Raw genomic sequence first — 20823 nt, 5'->3', positions numbered from 1 at the left:
AAAAGGAAGCCGCTGCGGAACTTTTAATGGCCCAGGAATCTGCGGTGAATCCTCTTTTGAGCATCTGTTCAATCTGCTTGTCCTCTGGGCGGAGGACCTCCTCTGCTTCGCCTGGCACAGCAGCCGCCGAGTGAAGGATCTTGACAGGTTCATCCGGTTTGGGAAAAGATAGGAGCTCCTCATAGGAAGAGGAGAGTTTGTACAACTTTTTGTCCTTGGTAGTGGGATTAAGCCCAGAGGCTGGGAAATCCCACTGTTTAAGTAAGGCATCTTTAAACAATTTAGGCATGGGAATTACCTCGTTATCCTCCTGTTCCTCTGTGAAGTAAGGCAAATTCTCCTCCGGGGGATCAGTGGATGTGGAGGCCTGTTTCTCCTGGGCCGCCAATCCTGTAGAAATTCTAGCTTTGAGGAGGAGAGATTTGAACAATTGAGAGGGAAAAATAGTAATTGGAGAAGGAACCTTTATTTGGGATTCCTCATCATCTGAGAGACCTTGAAAGGGATCCTCATCCTCTTCCATACCCTCATATTCGTCCTGAGAGGAATCTGATTCATCCTGAATAGGAGCTCTAACCGTTGGGGAGGAACCCAAGGGGCGGGAGGGACGAGGAGGAGGAGGAGGTAAGGAGGGCGCATTGATGGTAGAGAGCTTAGCATCAATGGCCTTGGATAACACAGAAAAAATAGATTGGAATTCAGGAGGTAAACTAGAAATATCAGCAGGAATGGCAGAAGAATCCCTGAAAGCCTGGGAGGATCCTGGCTGGGGGGAATCTTCAATAATATCTGGTTCCTCTGGACCTAATCCCCATAGGTCAGGTTGGGGTCTGTCTAGGTTTGGCTCATCCAGAGATAACACAGTGACCCCAGAAGAAGGCAGATTAGGAGCCTCTGGGGGGTCATGACTACTGAGTACTTGGGCCTGTACTTTCAAACGCTTTGCTGATTTGTCATGGATTTTTTGTAGGGCTTGGTCCCTTCTCTTCTCAGCCCTGGTGACTTTAGTCAAGGGGCGGGCCCCTGAAGAAGAGGAGGTCGAGGCCTGGGGGATACTGGTAATCTCATCGCCTGTAGGCCTGGCCTCTCTGGGACCTTGAGTGGTGCCTCTCTTGGGAAAAGTAGCCATAGTCTGACAATTAACAGAAGACAAGGCTGAGCCAAATAAACTGGATGATTAGGGAGAAGAATTTCAAGGAGTTCCCAAGAGGAATGGATCCTGCTCCTAGGCCTCGGAGCTGCTGAGACTTGAGGGCAATCTGGGCAAACCCAGAGTTCGTGTCCCCAAATACAGCGTGGCCAGCCTCCCTAAACTTTAACTAAAGTAACCAAGGCACTCTGGTTGGAGGCTTAGCCGGTGGAGAATTAAGCCTGAGCGTCCCAAAGCCCACTCCGGGATCCGAGCGGTGGACTAAGGCCTACGCGGCTGGCAGAAGGCCAACACGAGAGGCCTAAGTTAAAAAAGGGCGCGAAGGCCTTCGCGCCGAAAAAATCGCTCCGTAATAGAAATCTTAAAGGGGAAGCGATCGACTAAGTCCAGGAGACTAGAAACAAGCGTCTCGCACCGCAGGAGGTATTTCTTAAGCCCTTTCACAATAGCACTATAAATAAATCAATGAAGCAATACTTGCACAAGGACCTCCAGGCCAAAGGATTAAAAGAATCCACAAGCGGCAGCGGGGATCGTAAACGGCAAGAAAAGCCGTGGGAAAACGAAACCGCAACTTCTCCCAAAGGAAAAAAGCCGAGCCGCAAACGGCTGGCGCTATTAAGGCAAGTAAGCAAATAAGTATAATCAAATCTTACTACTTTTGAAGGAAAGATCGAAGGGAAGGTGTTAGAATGTTGAACGAGCTATCACAATACAACCGCAGGATGCGAGAACTGAGCGAATTCTGGGGAAGGGGCGGATCCAGCAAGCTTTTTTAACACTAGGCTCAGTTCCACCGGATTGGACATGAGCAACCCATGTGACTGCTGGACCCGCTCCTTCAGTACGGAGAAAGGAAAATGCTTCGTTCGCTCTGGGCTGCCAAAGCCTCCTTAAGCGCCACCGAAAGGCTCCTCTGGCAGCCCAGAAAAGCCCGAGAGGGCGGGGATTAAAGGGGGAATGGTAGGAAACTGTCCGGGCCTTCGTGCCACTTTCAAATTTCCTGGGACGTTTTTCCGGGCTCGGGTTCTTAAGTAGAAAATGGTTCTTAAGAAGAGGCAAAAAAATCTTGAACACCCGATTCTTATCAAGAAAAGTTCTTAAATAGAGACATTTTTATGTAGAGGTACCACTGTGTTGGCCATCTTCTTTTGTCTTTTTTCTTTCTCCCCCGCTTTTTTTGGTTATTGTTGTTCATTTTTCCTCCTGTGTGTTTCTTAAATGTATTGTTTGTACTTTTGTATATGTTTGTTAAAATTCTTAATATTTTTTTTGAAAATTAAAAAAAAATTCATGATAGAAGAAATATGTAGCAACTGACATGTTTCAATCAAATTGCTTCTTATGGCTTTAAAACCATGAAGGTCACCTGCTAGGCAGAAAAAACGTTTAGATCTGAAATTTTACACTGCTTTTATCACTGCCCTAAACTCCCCCAATATATTTGCTATTCGTCTTCCACTTGCGTGCCTCGTTCTTGACAGAATCTAAAGAGACATGTTTGGTGCGATGAATTCCTGCAACTTTTAGGGGGGGGGAACTGGTGAACCCCTCTGTGCCACCCAGGCAGAAAAAGGCTGGGATTCATTGCACGTGGCATCAGCTACAATCATGAAAATGCAAAGAAAACTCCCAAAAATATTTTTACATAATTACCCAATTTCGACAAAAATAAATAGCCAACAACTTCTAACGCCGAAGGCCAGATAGCTGTTATCAAAGCAATATGTTCCATTTTTTTCCTTTCTTCTGCCCCATCTAATACCATTACATAATTGCGTTAAAAACATCAGGCATACACTATTTAATTTAATCAGTTTAAATAATCTATTTCTCATCTGGACTTACAGGACACTAGAAATGAAATTCAAGCCTTCTCTACACTTATCACTTTAGGCCTCGTGGGTTTTCTTGTGTGTGATAATAGTGGAATGTTTTCTGAAGCACCGTCCATACTCGGAGCACTAAAATGTTTTTTCCCCTTTTCTGTATAAGGACATGATTTATAAGATAAACACTAGTACTGAGTGTCAGCATTCCAAATACAGTGTCCCCTTGATTTTCGCGGGGGATGCGTTCCGAGACCGCCCGCGAAAATCGAATTTCAGCGAAGTAGAGTTGCGGAAGTGAATACACTATTTTTGGCTATGAACAGTGTCACAAGCCTCCCCTTAACACTTTAAACCCCTAAATTAGAATTTCCCATTCCATTAGCAACCATTTAGATTATTACTCACTATGTTTATTTATTAAAATTTATTTTAAAAAATATTTATTAAAGGCGGACGAAAGTTTGGCGATGACATATGACATCATCGGGCAGGAAAAACCGTGGTATAGGGGAAAAAACCGCAAATTATTTTTTAATTAATATTTTTGAAAAACCGTGATATAGCCATTTCGCGAAGTTTGAACCCATGAAAATCGAGGGAACACTGTAGCACCTGAGAAATAAATCAAGTCCCAGTCCATTTCTCTCAATCAGAGCTCCATTTATTAACAGAACCATGCTGGTTACGCCATAGCCATTTCAATTCTGAATACTTCCTAGAATCCCACTTAAGTTAAGGTTCATCTTACATCCCCACACCCACAAGTTCATAACGAGAGCCAGTCCATGTGCAGGGGTTTATCAACTTCCTCTTCTCTTCATTTGAGGCAGAACAAACAGAGACGTTGGCTGGGAGAAAGGAATCTTTGTTTGTGTCTAGTAATTTTCCCACTGGCTACTCATTGCCCCTCCCATCCCCCCTTATGCTGGGGCAGGCCGAAATCTCTAATTCCACATGATGACTTTGGCCTGACAATGAATTTCTGGGCCAGTGGTGGTATTCTGCCGGTTTGCACCGGGTCAAATAAAATGGTAGCGCCAGCAGCATCCACCCAGAAATGATCACAGATGCTCTGCATATCTGCAGAAGTGGGGCACATGAAAGCTCACATTTCCAAATTGATAGTGAAGGTAACTAAATACCACTACTGGTGCAGAGACTCATACAGTTTTCCTCATGTGTGAGACTTCTGGTGTCTAACCAGACTGGAATTCTGAGTAAAACTTTTACCACAGTCAGAACATTCAAAGGGTTTTTCTCCTGTATGAATCCTCTGGTGCTGAACCAGCTCGCAATTATAACTGAAACCTTTCCCACAGTCAGGACATTCCAAGGGTGTCTCTCCTGTATGAGTCCTCTGATGTTTCACCAAGTTGGAATTCTTACTGAAACATTTCCCACAGTCAGGACATTCAAAGGCTTTACCTCCTGTATGAGACCTCTGATGTATCACCAGCATGGAATTCCGACTGAAATTTTTACCACAGTCAGGACATTCAAAGGATTTCTCTCCTATATGAATCTTCTGGTGTTTTACTAGCCTGGAAATCTGACTGAAACTTTTACCACAGTCAGGACATTCAAAAGGTTTTTCTCCTGTATGAGTCCTCTGATGTATCACCAGGTTGGAATTCTGACTGAAACTTTTACCACAAAGAGCACATTCAAAAGCTTTACATCCTGTATGAGTCCTCTGGTGTTTTACTAGGCTGGAAATCTGACTGAAACTTTTACCACAGTCAGGACATTCAAAAGGTTTCTCTCCTATATGAGTCCTCTGATGTATCACCAGGTTGGAATTCTGACTGAAACTTTTACCACAGTCGGGACATTCAAAGGGTTTTTCTCCCGTATGAATCCTCTGGTGCTGAACCAGCTCGGAATTATAACTGAAACCTTTCCCACAGTCAGGACATTTCAAGGGTGTCTCTCCCATATGAGTCCTCCGGTGCCTAACCAGGTTGGAATTACTACGGAAACCTGTCCCACAAAGAGGACATTCAAAGGGTTTCTCTCCTGTGTGAATCCTCTGGTGTCGAACCAGGCTGGGACTTTGACTGAAACCTTTACCACAGATACGACATTCAAAGGGTTTTTCTCCTGTGTGAATTCTCTGGTGGTCAACCAGGCTGGAATTGTAACTGAAACATTTCCCACAATCAGGACATTCAAAGGGTTTCTCTCCTGTGTGAGTTCTCTGGTGGTTAACCAGGCTGAAATTGTGACTGAAACTTTTTCCACAGTCAGGACAATCAAAGGGTTTCTCTCCTGTGTGAGTTCTCTGGTGGTTAACCAGGCTGGAATTGTGATTGAAACTTTTTCCACAATCAGGACATTCAAAGGGTTTCTCTCCTGTGTGAATCCTCTGGTGCGTAATGAGGTTGAATTTTCTGGTGAATTTTTTCCTACAAACAGAACATTCAAATTGTTTTTCCGTGGTGTGAGTCCTCTGGTGTATCACCATATTGCCATGACTGCTAAAGCATTTACCGCATTGCGAGCACTTGTACGGCCTCTCTCCTGTATGGATCCTTCCGAGAACCACAACGGAGTTGTTCTGATCAAAGTTTTTGCTACGTTTAGAGTATTTGCATGGCTTTTCTCCAGTTTGGATCTTCTTGGGCATAATTAGCTGTGATTTGCAAGTTGTATCTTTCTCACAACAGGCACGTCTATTCAGCCTTTCCACAACTAATGTTCCTGAGGAGGTAAAATATATGGATGATCCCTTGTATATTGAAACTTTGATTCAAGCGAAAGGCCTGCAACACTGCCTGCTCTACGTGGCTTTCCAAGAGACCTTTTCCTCCCCAGTAACTTACAGATATTTCCCTCCTTTGCTGAATGGTAAAATAATATCTCTTGTCTTTTCATGTAATGTTATGCTTGAATTTCTCACTCTACTTTTCCCAGCTAAAAATCTCATCTTGAATTTCCCCGTTTCTCTCTCACCTGCTGAGGAAGGTGAAGAATTGTGTGCCTCTCGGAAGGGAATGGAAAATATTTTGATTTCTGGACTGACTTGCTTGGCTGTTCAATGTTATCCTCAGTTTTCCAGGGTGCTGGTACTGCCTTCTTCTTTGTCTATAAAATTCAAAGGAAAGTGTATCTTTAATTGTGCATAAAATGGTTGCAGATAATAAGAAAATAAAAGAAAAAAATTATGTTACAATGAAAAGGCAAATATGCCACAATAGTCAAAGAAGCTCTTATATTAATCATGACACATGGAAGACTACCCAGATCCAAGTTAGAATATCCATTCAATGATGAAATTAACTCTTTGACCGAGTCAATCACAAATTCTTAGCAATGCAGAGGGTTGTTTTCAAATACAGTCAAGTGAAAAAAGTAAGTATGCACTCTTTGAATTGTATGATTTTACTTATCAGGACATAAAAAATATCATCCCAGAAGAACAGAAGAGAATAACAGAATTGGAAAGGACCTTGCCGGCCTTCTCATCCAGCCTCTGCCCTATCCCTTTGTATCTATTTATATTGTATTTTTATTAGATTAGGTTAGATTTATTGGATTTATATGCCGCCACTCTCCGCAAACTCGGGGCGGCTCACAACAAGGTAAAAACAATACGGAATAACAAATCCAATACCCACCAATCCAATTACAATGTTAAGCTAAAAAATTCATTAAAAAACAACCCCAGAATATTAAAAAATAAGCACACAATCAATCTAACACCAAAACAACATGGGCAAGGGGGAGATGTTTCAGTTCCCCCATGCCTGACGGCAGAGGTGGGTTTTAAGGAGTTTGCGAAAGGCAAGGTGGGTGGGGGCAAGAGGGTCGGAGCCACCACAGAGAAGGCTCTTCCCCTGGGTCCCGCCAGACGACATTGTTTATTGTTGTTGTAAGCCGCCCAACAATCCCGATTCCTTCAGGATTGGGCGGCATAGAAGTCGAATGAATGAATTAAGAAAGGAAGGAAGGAAGGAATGAATGAATAAAACAGCCTGTCAAACTGGTGAACTGCGGGCTTATGGAGGCCATGCTCACCCGAGCTCCACAAAAGCAAAAAACATTGCAATATGTCACGATACTGCCTGCAATGTGAGTGGGTCTGTCACTCCTGCCCTATCCCATTTCAGAGAAGTGGCTATCCAGTTCTTTTTAAAAGCCTCTAGTGATGGAGCACCACAACCTCTGAAGGCAAGCCATTCTGCTGGTTACTTGTTCCCACCATTAGGAAATTTGTCACCGCTCCCATAGTATAAAGAGGCCAAGTACTGCTAATAAAGTGATCAATTAACCATCAGTAAGTGTGACTATATGTATAAAAGCTAAAGTTGTAAGAGTTTCTGGTCTCAGCAGTGAGGTGTGTGTGTTAACACAATGCTAAAGAGTAAAGAGGGATCAATCTTTACAGCGTTCCCTCGATTTTCGCGGGTTCGAACTTTGCGAATAGCCTATACCACGGTTTTCCAAAAAATATTAATTAAAAAATACTTCACGGTTTTTTCCCTATACCACGGTTTTTCCCACCCAATGGTGTCGTATGTCATTGCCAAACTAATAATTTTTGCAAATAAATAACAAAAAAAATAATTATTGTTAATAAATGGTTGTTAAGGGAATGGGAAAGGGTAATTTAGGGGTTTAAAGTGTTAAGGGAAGGCTTGTGATACTGTCCATAGCCAAAAATGGTGTATTTACTTCCGCATCTCTACTTCACAGAAATTCGACTTTCGCGGGCGGTCTCGGAACGCATCCCCTGCGGAAATCGAGGGAACACTGTATACGGTTGAATAATTGGCTTATTAACACACAAAGCTGGATTCCTTCTTTTGTTTTATCTAGGGGTCTAGGACAATTCGCCTCCTCCTGATGACCACAGCTGTTTGGTCTCCAGCTTTCCGCCTCGGAAGATCAGGTGCTGCCTTTTCTCCCTCACTGAAAAGCCCCTAGTGATTCGGCCCAGTCTTTCCATCACAAGAACCCACATCCACCACAGGCTTTTTCGCTGCACGGGACACTTTGTTGCCAGCCAATCAGAGTGGTGCTCACGAAAAGCTAATAACGAAAGGAGGGGACTCTCTCTCTCTCTCTCTCTCAATCTCATGCGCGTGTTAGTGGGAGGGGTAGAGAGGGAGATGGAAAGGAAGACGCACATGAGCTTACACAATTTTAGACATGATGGAAGACGCGCATGAGCTTAAACAATTTAAAATGTGTTAGGAGAAGGGAGAACCACCATCCATTGACCTAAATGCTTATGCTTAAATTTTTTTTTTTTTAAGGTGGATAAAAAGGAAGATTTTTATTGAAAACCATAGGATGAATTGAAGAAGTCACTCTGGAAATACTTTGCTGCACATGCTATATTATGGTAACCCCAGTTCTGTGTTTCTTATTTCTCTTACTGGATGTAATGTTATGTTTTATGTATTCTATGTACCATGTATTATATTTGTAAATAAACTTTTATAAAAAAAATTTAAAAAGAGCAACTTGGTTGATGGGGAACAGATCATTGAAAATGAACTCAAATGACAATAATATAGCAATAATATGTAATTATTTTACATTTGGAAACATTAAACTGCAGTTTCCATTGCTTTGACCATTTATCTAGTAAAGCTAAATCATTTACCATATTACAGACTCCTCCAGGAATATCAACCCTATTGCACACTTTAGAGTGCCTATTTGCCGATGACTCTAAAGTGTGCAATAGGTTTGATATTCCTGGAGGAGTCTGTAATATGGTAAATGATTTAGCTTTACTAGATAAATGGTCAAAACAATGGAAACTGCAGTTTAATGTTTCCAAATGTAAAATAATGCACTTGGGGAAAAGGAATCCTCAATCTGAGTATTGCATTGGCAGTTCTGTGTTAGCAAAAACTTCAGAAGAGAAGGATTTAGGGGTAGTGATTTCTGACAGTCTCAAAATGGATGAGCAGTGTGGTCGGGCGGTAGGAAAGGCAAGTAGGATGCTTGGCTGCATAGCTAGAGGTATAACAAGCAGGAAGAGGGAGATTGTGATCCCCTTATATAGAGCGCTGGTGAGACCACATTTGGAGTACTGTGTTCAGTTCTGGAGACCTCACCTACAAAGAGATATTGACAAAATTGAACAGGTCCAAAGACGGGCTACAAGAATGGTGGAAGGTCTTAAGTATAAAACGTATCAGGAAAGACTTAATGAACTCAATCTGTATAGTCTGGAAGACAGAAGGAAAAGGGGGGGACATGATCGAAACATTTAAATATGTTAAAGGGTTAAATAGGGTTCAGGAGGGAAGTGTTTTTAACAGGAAAGTGAACACAAGAACAAGGGGACACAATCTGAAGTTAGTTGGGGGAAAGATCAAAGGCAACATGAGAAAATATTATTTTACTGAAAGAGTAGTAGATCCTTGGAACAAACTTCCAGCAGACGTGGTTGGTAAATCCACAGTAACTGAATTTAAACATGCCTGGGATAAACATATATCCATTTTAAGATAAAATACAGGAAATAGTATAAGGGCAGACTAGATGGACCATGAGGTCTTTTTCTGCCGTCAGTCTTCTATGTTTCTATGTTTCTTAGCCCAAGTGGCGAAGTATTTCCAGAGCGACTTCTTCAATTCAGCCCATGGATTTCAATCAAAACCTTCCTTTTGTAGCCAGGCCCTGTTTTTTTAATCTTTAAAAAAAGGTACGGATTTAGTTCAACAGATGGTCATTTTCCCCTCTCCTACCTGGTCTAAAATGGTTAAAGATTATCTGTGTCTTCCTTTCCATCACTTCTAAAATTGTTTAAGCGCAGCCGCATCTTCCTTTCCATCTCTCTCTCTCAACACCTCCCACTCACGCACAGAGAGAGAGAGACAGAGAGAGAGAGAGAATCCCCCTCCTTTTGTTCCAAAATAGCTTTTTGTGAGCACCGCTCTGATTGGCGGGCGGCAAAGTGTCCCGTGCGGCCAAAAAGCTTGCGGTGAATTTGGTTTTTTTGTGACAGAAAGGCTGAGCCAAATCGCTAAGGGCCTTTCGGCGAGAGAGAAAAGGCACTGCCCAATCTTCCGAGGCAGAAGGCTGGAGACCGAACAACTGCGGCCAATCTGCATGACATTAATTTTACAGATGTGGGGCTTTAATAGATGAAATGAAGCCTAAGACCTCTGCAAGATCTGAAACCCCAGTTATGCCCATGGAAGCCATGAGCTATAAGTAAGGCAGAAAATATTTTCCACAACCCCTTTGGTGACGTCCCCAATGAAGTCGTCCTCACTTACTGACTGCAATTGGGACAGGCAACTGTGTCACTTAGTGGCCCAATCATGAATCATTATTATTATTATTATTATTATTATTATTATTATTTATTAGATTTGTATGCCGCCCCTCTCCGTACGCTCGGGGCGGCTCACAACACAATAAAACAGTTCATGACAAATCTAATAATTTACTATTTAAAATATTTTTTAAAAAACCATTATTAAACAGACATACATACAAACATACCAAACATAAACTGTATAGGCCCGGGGGAAATATCTCAGTTCCCCCATGCCTGATGACAAAGGTGGGTTTTGAGGAGTTTACGAAAGGCAAGGAGGATGGGGGCAGTTCTAATCTCTGGGGGGAGCTGGTTCTAGAGAGTCGGGGCTGCCACAGAGAAGGCTCTTCCCCTGGGGCCTGCCAACTGACATTGTTTAGTTGACGGGACCCGGAGAAGGCCCACTCTGTGGGACCTAATCGGTCGCTGGGATTCGTGCGGCAGAAGGCGGTCTTGGAGATATTCTGGTCCGATGCCATGAAGGGCTTTATAGGTCATAACCAACACTTTGAATTGTGACCGGAAACTGATCGGCAACCAATGCAAACTGCGGAGTGTTGGAGTAACATGGGCATACCTGGGGAAGCCCATGACTGCTCTCGCAGCTGCATTCTGCACGATCTGAAGTTTCCGAACACTTTTCAAAGATGTCACATGAGTGCAAGCTTTCACCTATCCCTTTAATGTGTTTTAATGTGTATGTATTTTTTAATCTCTCGAAGCCACCCAGTGATGTCATTGTAAGGTTGTTAGCCAATATATTTTATAAATAACTACAATAAGTACAAGAGGTACAATAAATAAGTCAAAAAAGTACAAAAAGGTCAATAGCTATCTTTTAAAAAGTACTGGGTTAAGCAGAATTTAACCCGGTTAATACACAAATAGGGGCACCAATAGGAAACAGCTTCCTCGTAATGTAGACATGGAAGTAAAACAATAACCCATAAAAGACCAGAGGCACATCAGTCCAATCTTGTTGCCCAGAAAACATCAGATCGATAAAAGAACATAGTGATCCCTTGCCACTTCGCGTGGGCTCTGTGATGGGAGCCTCTTGAAAATTCAAGGGTACAAATTTCAGACACACACACACGTTTGAAAATTCAAAACAATGTTCTTTATCACAAAATTCAAAATAAACAAAGCACTCTTTTTGTATTGCAAAGAGCACTCTTCCCAAAACAACCGGGTAGGCTGTACAATTTCCCTTAAGCAGTCATTAAGTACTTAGCTAGCAGCTGTGAAGAAACTTCACACCCCTTCTTCTTCCAAGGAAGTGAGACACACACAAACGTTGCTCTGCTTTGGTTTCAAAGGCGTGAAAAAGCAACAAAGTCCAGCAACACAAGATTCCTGACGAACTCCGATCAGATATTCTTCCACAACGGCCACACCCACATGCTGCTATTTATAGCAGCAGCCCTAATTACTGGAGCCCCACCCAAACACAGGTGGCCTCCCTTATTTCCTGTAATATGTTCTTATTTGGTCTCTTCTACGCATAATTCTGCGCTTGCGTGGGTCCAAAACCTCATCATCTGAATCAATGGAAGATAAGGGAGATTGACTGCCTTGGCTGTGTGCCAAGCCCTCCTCTGCCGAGTCACTCCCACCTTCTTCTTCATCCGAGGAAACTAAACTCTGAACTGATTCTGTCGGCAATAACACAGGCCTGTGACATGTTGAAGTTTCCCCTGCATCCACCTCCCCATTCCCTGGGGCAGGAGCTGGGCCAGAGCCAACCACAACGAGTACATTGTGTTTTCTAAAATGTTTTTTAAAATGATTTTTTAATGTTTTTTTTTACTCAACAGCTGTTTTCCGCCGCTCACTCCAGCTTCGAGGGGGTGGGACAGGGGAGCACTGCTGGCTGGAGGGAACCGTCGTGGGCGAGCATAGAAGCCAAGCCATGGCTTTTCTTTACTTTTTTCTTTATTTTAAATTGTTACAAATGATTTCAGGTTAATTCCAATTCTCTGCTGATAAAGAATGAGACTCTGAATGTGGCAGTCTTCACTAAAGGGCAAGAAGCACAGTTCATTTATTTATTTATTGTTAGCGTTGGAAGGGACCATGCCTAAGCAGGAACCCTATAGCACCCCAGCCAAATGGCAGTTCAATCTTCTCTTTAAAATGTCCATAGTATTGGAGTTCACAACGTCCGCTGGTAGGTTGTTCCATTGGTTGATCGTTCTGACCGTCAGGAAGTTCTTCCTTATTTCCAGGTTGAATCTCTCCTTGGTCAGCTTCCAACCGTTGTTCCTCGTCCGGCCCTCCGGTGCCCTGGAGAATAAAGTGTTCCCCTCCTCTCTGTGGCAACCCCTCGTATACCTGTAGACTGCTATCATGTCCGCTCTGGCCCTCCTTTTCTCTAGGTTATCCATGCCCAGTTCCCTCAGTCTCTCTTCGTAAGTCTTGGTTTCTAGACCCCTGATCATTGCTCTTTTCTGCACCTTCTCCAGAGTTTCAATGTCTCTTTTGAAGTGTGGTGACCAGAACTGAACACAGTACTCCAGGTGTGGTCTGACCAGAGCGTAGTAGAGTGGTATTAAGACTTCCCTGGTCTTGGAGTGTATTCCCCTGTTGATGCAGCTTAGGATTGTATTGGCTTTTTTGGTGGCTGCTGCACATTGTTGGCTCATGTATAGTTGATTATCCACCAAGACTCTGAGATCTCTTTCGCAGTCGCTACTGCTAAGAGGGGTTTCTCCCAGGCTGTATGTGTGTCCAGGTTTTTTTTTTACCTAGGTGAAGGACTTTGCTCTTGTCGATGTTGAACATCATTTTGTTGGTGTGGGCCCACTGTGTTAGTCTGTCCAGATCTTTCTGCAATTTGTACAATTATCCAGAGGAGCAGCAACCTCCACTACTCTGAGCTGCTGGCTCATCATCAATTATTTTATTCTTTTCCCTCAAATATTTAGCTTCTTGGTGAGAAAAGATGCCTGCAGAGTGGTGACATGCTTGTCACTGAACTTGTTCTCACAGTAATGGAGGACTGGAGAAGTCTTCCCCACACAGCCTTCCCCGAGCAGGACCACCTTGAAGGAGAAATTTCATCTGCCTGCAGCGGTGGCGGCCACAGCAGCATCGCTGCCACCGCCTCCCACACCCAAAGTGGCTGCTGCTGTCGCTATCCACAGCCTGGTGCACCAGTTGCAGCCCTATTTGGACCGGGACTCACTGCTCACAGTCACTCATGCCCTCATCACCTCGAGGTTCGACTACTGTAACGCTTTCTACATGGGGCTACCTTTGAAAAGTGTTCGGAAACTTCAGATCGTGCAGAATGCAGCTGCGAGAGCAGTCATGGGCTTCCCTAGGTATGCCTATGTTACACCAACACTCCACAGTCTGCATTGGTTGCCGATCAATTTCCGGGCACAATTCAGAGTGTTGGTTATGACCTATAAAGCCCTTCATGGCATCGGACCAGAATATCTCCGAGACCGCCTTCTGCCGCACGAATCCCAGCGACCGATTAGGTCCCACAGAGTGGGCCTTCTCCGGGTCCCGTCAACTAAACAATGTCGGTTGGCGGACCCCAGGGGAAGAGTCTTCTCTGTGGCAGCCCCAACTCTCTGGAACCAGCTCCCCCCAGAGATTAGAACTGCCCCTACCCTCCTTGCCTTTCGTAAACTCCTCAAAACCCACCTTTGTCGTCAGGCATGGGGGAATTGAGATATCTCCCCTGAGCCTATATAATTTATGTATGGTATGTTTGTAGGTATGTCTGCTTAAAAATGGGGTTTTTTAACTATTTTAAATTTTAAATTGTAAATTATTAGATTTGTCATGAACTATTTTATTGTGTTGTGAGCCGCCCCGAGTCTACGGAAAGGGGCGGCGTACAAATCTAATAAATAAAATAAATAAATAAATAAAATAAATTGGGCCGCCGACTCCCGCGGCCTCACATTCAGCAAACCGCCGAACCCCTCTCTGCTCTGATAGACAGGGGCGCTGAGCAGAATCTGAGAGAACCGGAAGGCGGGGAGATAAAGGAGAAGAGGCCGCGTGGAGGAAGACTGCCAGGGGGAAGCAACCCACAGAAGGAGAGGCAACAGTGGCGGGGAGAGAGAGAGAGAGGAACCTTGAACCGCCCTCCTCCTTCGCCCAAGCAATGGCTTTTCAAATGCTGTTTTCCTGGGCGGGTGGCTTTGTTCGCTGATGCTGACCTTGACAGCAGCACCCCAACCGCCGCGCCTGTCTTGTGCCGCGGGGGCGTGGCCGCTTCCAAACCCTTGCCTCCGCCTCCTCCTCTTCCACCACCCTCACTGCCTAAGCCCAGCAACCCAGTTTAAACAGTGCTCATGGAAGATCTGGCATCACTCCAGAGGAGGAGAGCCCGATGCAGGAGTTGTGCCCAAAGCCTCTCTCTCACCACCACTATCCCGTCTCCTCCCCTTCTCTCCTGGTTTAAGGCACAGGTAAAAAGGAGCGCTGGGCGAGGGGCGTCATTGGTGGGAGTGCCGTGCTTTTTATCTTTTTTCGCATTATATTTACATTGTAAATATAGTGTCCCTACTTTGCCATTTTTCGTTTACTTCGGGTGGTCCCGGAAAGTAACCCCCACGATAAATGAGAAGTGGCTGGGGGTATTGCCCTCCAAGGACACTTCTATCTGTTCTTTCATTACCTTGCGGGGGGATCTTTGACCCATCTCAAAGAAGGTTCACAATTTGGGAGTCCTCCTTGATCCACAGCTGACTTTGAAACAACATTTTTCAGCTGTGGCAACGGAGACATTTGCACAGGTTCGCCTAGTGTACCAGTTGCGGCCTTATTTGGACAGGGAGTCTCTCCTTAAGGTCACTCATGCTGTAACTTCAAGTATATATTACTGCAATGCTCCCTACATGGAGCTACCCAGGGCCGCCGATAGACCGGTACTACTGGGAGTGGCGTCACAGGCCCGGCCAAATTGAATAATGGGGGGGGGGCCGGCGCCCGCCAAAAACTCTCCAACCCTGATTGTGACGAACTCTGCCTCTGCGGAGCTTCTCCGACCGCGGCCCCCACCTTCTTCCCACCCCCGCGAGGAAAGAAGGCAGGGAGGCCGGCAGATAGGCAGGGAGCCCCGATGGCAGTCGCGGAAGGAGCTCGGCCCTCCGGAAGCCAAGCTCCCCATCGCTATGGGAAGCCGGCCACTTCTCCTGCTGAGCCCAGTCCTCGTCCGGTGGCTTTCGGCTCCTCCCGCCGAGGAGCTGCAAGGCTGGCCCTGGAGCCCCGCGCGGCCAGCGTTCCCTCGTGCCCGGTGGGCTCCCCTTTCCTAAACCCCCTCCAGCCTCCTCATTCCCTTCCCGCCCTGCCCTCCTTCCCCGAGGTGTCCCTTGCCCATCATCCCCTGCCGGGCATGGGGGCTTCCGCCGCCGCCTTCCGCAACGCCCCCCAAGGAACCACGTGGGTCTCCAGCCTTCTCCTGGTGAGTCACCGCAGCAAGGATACGGGCGAGGGAGAAAGGGAAGAACCCGGCGCCTCGGGCGCTTCCCTCTTGCGGTAGAGGGGTAGGTAGTTTGTGGGGAGCGGGGGAGGGAAGGAGCCGGCATAGTAAAAATCACAATTTCTTTCGTTGCTTTTTCTTTCTTTCTCTATTTCTCCCATGCTCTTTCATTCTTTTTTCTTTATCTTTCTTTCTTTCTTCCTCTTTCTTTCTCTCCTTCATTCCCTCCTTCCATTTCTTTCATTCCCCCTCTCTCTTTTTATTTCTCTTTCATTCTCTTTCTTTCTCTCTTTCTTTCTCTTTTACCTTTCCTTCCTCTATTTCTTCTTTTCTTTCTCCTTCCTTCCTTCTTCCCTCCCTTCCTTCAGTCCTTCCTCTCTTACTCTCCCCTTTCATAAGTTTCCTTCCTTCCTCTGTTCCTGTCCCTTCCCCCTTTCTTTCTTTCTTTCCTTCCCTCCCTCCATTTCTTGCTTTCCTTCTTCCTCCCTTCTTTCCTCCCTCACTCCCTTCTTTCACTCCTTCCTCTCTTACTCTCCCCTTTCACACCTTTCCTTGCTTCCTTTGCACCCTTCCTCTGTTCCTGTCCCTTCCCTCTTTCCTTCCTTCCTTCCCACCCTCCGTCCATTCATTCACCCATTCCTCTCTTGATCGCCCCTTTTACCATTCCTTCCTTCCTTCCTTCCACCCTCCCTCCTTCCTTCATAGCTCGCCCTCGCCTTTCTTCCCTTCCTTCCAGATGGGAGTGCCCCCTCAAGACACCCGCCCGACTGCTGGTACCCTGCTTTTTCTCTCCCCTCGTCCTTTCCAGCGCCTCGCCAGTGGCTGCCGGGTGTGGGATCCCCCTCCCCCCCTCCCCTCGCTAGAAAGCACATGGTTTTGTCAACAAGAAGGGAGAAGTGCCAAGGAGCCGTAAATAAGCCTCGCTCCGCCTGACCGATGCCAGGAGGATCTTTCTTTCCCTTGTCACTCCCGCTTCTTTCTTTCTCCTGGACGAGTCCACACAATCGGCTTAACCCAGTTCCTGAAATAGCCTATGGCAGTGCTTCCCAACCTTGACAACTTGAAGATATCTGGACTTCAACTCCCAGAATTCCCCAGCCAGCATTCGCGAGCCCTAGGGGAAGGGTTCTGTGGTGGCTCCAACCCTGTAGAATCGACTCCCCCCAGATATTTGCACTGTCCCCACTCTCATGGCCCTTCAGAAGGTTTTAAAAACACACCTTTGCCAGCAGACTTGGGGCCGTTGACTGTGACACTCTACTCAGAGTGCGATGGATGAATCTGATTGTATGGCTTTTAATATTCAGGTTTTAAAATAAATCTATAACTGTAATTGTAGGGCTTTTAATTTTGGGGTCTTAGTATAAATTTTATAATTGGATTTCAATGATATTTTGTATTGGTTTTTTTAAAATAATAATAATAATAATTATTATTATTATTATTATTATTATTATTATTATTTATTACATTTGTATGCCGCCCCTCTCCGAAGACTCGGGGTGGCTCACAACAATAATAAAAACAATATTATAGTAGAACAAATCTAATATTAAAAAACATATAAACATATAATATGTTGTAAGCCTCCCTGTGTCTCCAGAGAAGGGCAGCCTAGAATTCCAATCAATCAATAACACCTGAGATGCTGAGTGTGCCTGTTTTATACCCTCTGTTGAGCCTCACCTTGAGAGCTTCCTGTTCCTGTACAGAAATGTATCCCATTGGCTGTCCCAGAGGCATGCTGGGGCAGCTCTGTAGGCGGATGTAATCTTCCCAAGTACCATTGCTGAGACTTTGTACAGGGCTAATCCTATCATGTCCTAAGGGGGGAGGTCTTAATCCCAACACCCTGGAACTGAAGGGGACATGTAGAATAGACTGGTCCAGCTATTAACAAAAGGGTGTGTGTGTGTGAGTGAGTTAGGCCATTAATTGCGCATTGACAAAGGCAGGGGCTACTAAGAGTGAGTCTTTTTGCTGCCTAAAAGCATGTTTCTCAGCCAGGGATATTCTATATAATATTCTGTCTTTTTAATGTATCCTAAAATATTCTATTCCTCTAGGAGGGAGGGAGGTGCTAGGTTCTCAAAAACGTATTCGATCCACAACAAATGGCTGCCCAGTATGCACCCACAACCTCTGGAGGGAAGCCATTCCCAAAGAATCAACCTTAATTTAAAAGGGACTTTTAAAAATCTTCCCACCAGCAGAATATTGCAGCCCCAGTGGGCTGAAATTTGGGCAGGAGAGGAACCTATAGCAGCTGACATGATTCAGCCCAGTTGCTTCTCTGCTTCCAGGCCGTGGAGGAAAAACAAACAACCCGACTTGCTGCCGGACTCTCCTCCCACCTGCCCTCAACTCACCTTCCAGGTGCTGCTTCGATCCTTGGAAGAGCACAAAAGCCACTCTTCACTCCACGTTCCTCCCACGAATGTTCCGGAATAGGAAGTTCCTCTGCGCTTCTCCTCTCCTCCCATCCTTTCTATCATTAAAACACTCTATGGTTTTAAAAAAATCCTTTTTTTCCCCCAAGCTACTGATGGCACTGAAGTGTGGATGACTTTCTAGGCAGAGATGTTGTCTGATCGCCATCTAGCGATCGGAAGTGGAAAAACACGATGTTTAAGGCTCCATCAAGGCGTTTGGAAGACGTTTTCACTGATTTCATGGCTGCAGATCTTTTTCTACCCTCAGCAACTGACTTTAGAAACTGAGGCAAATGAAATAGCTACTTCGCTTCGTTTTCTGTGCCATTGGGTCACTCTTGATGCCTGGCTTTGCAGTTTCCTTGGCAAGAGTTTTTGGAAGTGGTCCGTTCCCCCCTCCCCTTCCTTCCTGTTTCCTAGGCTTGAGAGGACTGGGCAAGGTTGAATAGACGTTTTGGGGCTTCAGGTGGGACTGGAACTGAGCGTTTCTCTGACTCTAACCTGGTGCCTTTACAACTACACCAAACTAGATCTTGTTCCTTCCCACAAAATATGCCCATTGAACTCTTCCTGCTGCTCCCACAGCAAATTCAAGGCTGCAGCTTTCAAGCTCTATCATTCATAATAATGCTGGAAGGGAACTTGGATAAAGTGACCAGATTTTAACATTGATAAAGAGGGATATTATTGAGTGGGGAGGGGGGTTGTTTAAAAAGTTTAGGGGGGGAAATTAGCAAAAACTTTTGCTCTTTCTCTCTCTCTCCCTCCCTTCCTCTCCTTTTCTCTCTTCCTTCCTGCCTTTCTCTCTCTCCATCCCTTTCTTTCTCTCTTCCTTCTGTTTCTTGCTCTTTCCCTCTCCCTCCTTCCTTCTTTCTATCACTCTCTTCCTCTTTCTATTTCTCTCTCCCTTTCTTTCTCTATTCCTTCCTCTTTTCTTTCTCTCTTCCTCCCTTCCTCTTTCTCTCCCTTTCTCTTCCTTTCTGACTCTTTCTCTCTCTCCATCCCTTTCTCTTCCTTGTTTCTTGCTCTTTCCCTCTCCCTCCTTCCTTCTTTCTATCACTCTCTTCCTCTTTCTATTTCTCTCTCCCTTTCTCTCTTCCTTCCTCTTTTCTTTCTCTCTTCCTCCCTTCCTCTTTCTCTCCCTTTCTGACTCTTTCTCTCTCTCCATCCCTTTCTTTCTCTCTTCCTTCTGTTTCTTGCTCTTTCCCTCTCCCTCCTTCCTTCTTTCTATCACTCTCTTCCTCTTTCTATTTCTCTCTCCCTTTCTCTCTTCCTTCCTCTTTTCTTTCTCTCTTCCTCCCTTCCTCTTTCTCTCCCTTTCTCTTCCTTTCTGTCTCTTTCTCTCTCTCCATCCCTTTCTTTTTCTACCTTGTTTCTTGCTCTTTCCTTCTCCCTCCTTCCCTCCCTCTTTCTCTCACTCTCTTCCCCTTTCTATTTCTTTCTTTCTCTCTTCCTTCCTCTTTTCTTTCTCTCTTCCTCCCTTTCTCCCTATTTCTCTCCCTATTTCTTTCTTTCCCTTTTTTCTCTTTCTCCCCCTATTTCTTTTTGTTTCTCTCTCCCTCCTTCCCTTCCTCTCGCATTCTTCCTCACCCTTCCTTCCTCTTCTCCCTTCCCTCCTCTTTCTCCATAAGGGCCTCCCCTCCCATGAACCTAGCCCTAGCAGCTTCATCTGGCCCACCTGGAGAGGGCGGGGCTTCTACGCCTCCTTTGGGCTCAGAGGCCGAAGGGCAGGATGGCTGCAGTGCAGGAACCACCCAGCTTCCCTGCCTCAATGGTGTAGGCGAAGGCAGGAGAGGAGGCGGAGTGGTGAAACGGGTCCGAAGGCTCAGCATGTGCTTCCCTTCTCCCGCGGAGTCTCTGCCCAGCAGACCCGGACAGCCCCCTGACCCGCCCTCCAAGTTTCTCGCATCCGCTGCTTTTCACACACACACCGCTTGGCTCAAGGCCGAGATAAAAGACCAGCTGGGGAGGGGGGGTTGGAAGGATGACCCCCAGTTCTGCTGCCCCGTTACCTACATATGCAGCCGGCCTCCCTCTTTGGAGGGAGGGGGGCTGGGAAGGAAAAGCAGTTAGCAGAGGCCCAGGTCATGGCAAACCCTCCTGCCTGCCGTTCCCTTTTCCACAGGGGTGCAGCGCCGGGACACGACTGAGTCCATTCGGAGGCGGGGAGAGGGAAACGGAGGTGAGGAAAGGCGCTGCAGTGACATCTGGACAAACTGGGTGAGGGGAGGATGAGGTAGCAGTGGAGAGCCTGGAATCCCCACCCTCCAGCCTCTTCCAAAGGGGCTGGTTGGGAGGAAAAAAAGCAGCACATTTTTCAAACCACACGGGACACGGGACAAATGATAAAAAAGCGGGACTGTCTCACTGAAAGCGGGACGTCTGGTTGCCTTAACCTTGGAGCGAGTAGAATAGAGTAGAAATGCCCCATTTTATGACTTTTTGCCACATTTGTTAATGAATCATGACAGTTTTATTTTTATTTATTTATTTTGTCCAATACACAATGAGGGTTTTAGTTTTAGGATGTTTCTCTCTTTTTAAGAAGTAGAGGTCTCAACTTGAAATGTAGCAAGATGTTATGGTTATAAATGTTATAAGTACATGTTGGCTCCTCCCCTTTTGTCTTTTTTCTTAGTTTTTTCCCCTTTTTTGTTATTGTTTGGTTTGTCTCCGTG

General features: G+C 45.4%; 1 protein-coding gene across 1 annotated transcript in view; it reads right to left on the bottom strand.

Annotated features, from left to right (window-relative positions):
- LOC139160086 (zinc finger protein 850-like) overlaps positions 1 to 18156 on the bottom strand; it is a 39990-nt gene extending 21834 nt beyond the window's left edge. The window contains exons 1-2 of the mRNA XM_070737620.1: positions 18083 to 18156; positions 4422 to 6066 (exon numbers count right to left, since the gene is read on the bottom strand). Coding sequence (XP_070593721.1) covers positions 4422 to 5608 — 1187 coding nt within the window. The 5' untranslated portion in view covers positions 5609 to 6066; positions 18083 to 18156. The remainder of the gene's footprint in view (positions 1 to 4421; positions 6067 to 18082) is intronic.
- Positions 18157 to 20823: the final 2667 nt, after the last annotated feature.

This window comes from Erythrolamprus reginae, chromosome 2, assembly GCF_031021105.1.
Source record: "Erythrolamprus reginae isolate rEryReg1 chromosome 2, rEryReg1.hap1, whole genome shotgun sequence".
NCBI classification, from domain to species: Eukaryota; Metazoa; Chordata; class Lepidosauria; order Squamata; family Dipsadidae; genus Erythrolamprus; species Erythrolamprus reginae.
This window is presented reverse-complemented; position numbering and strand designations above follow the sequence as displayed.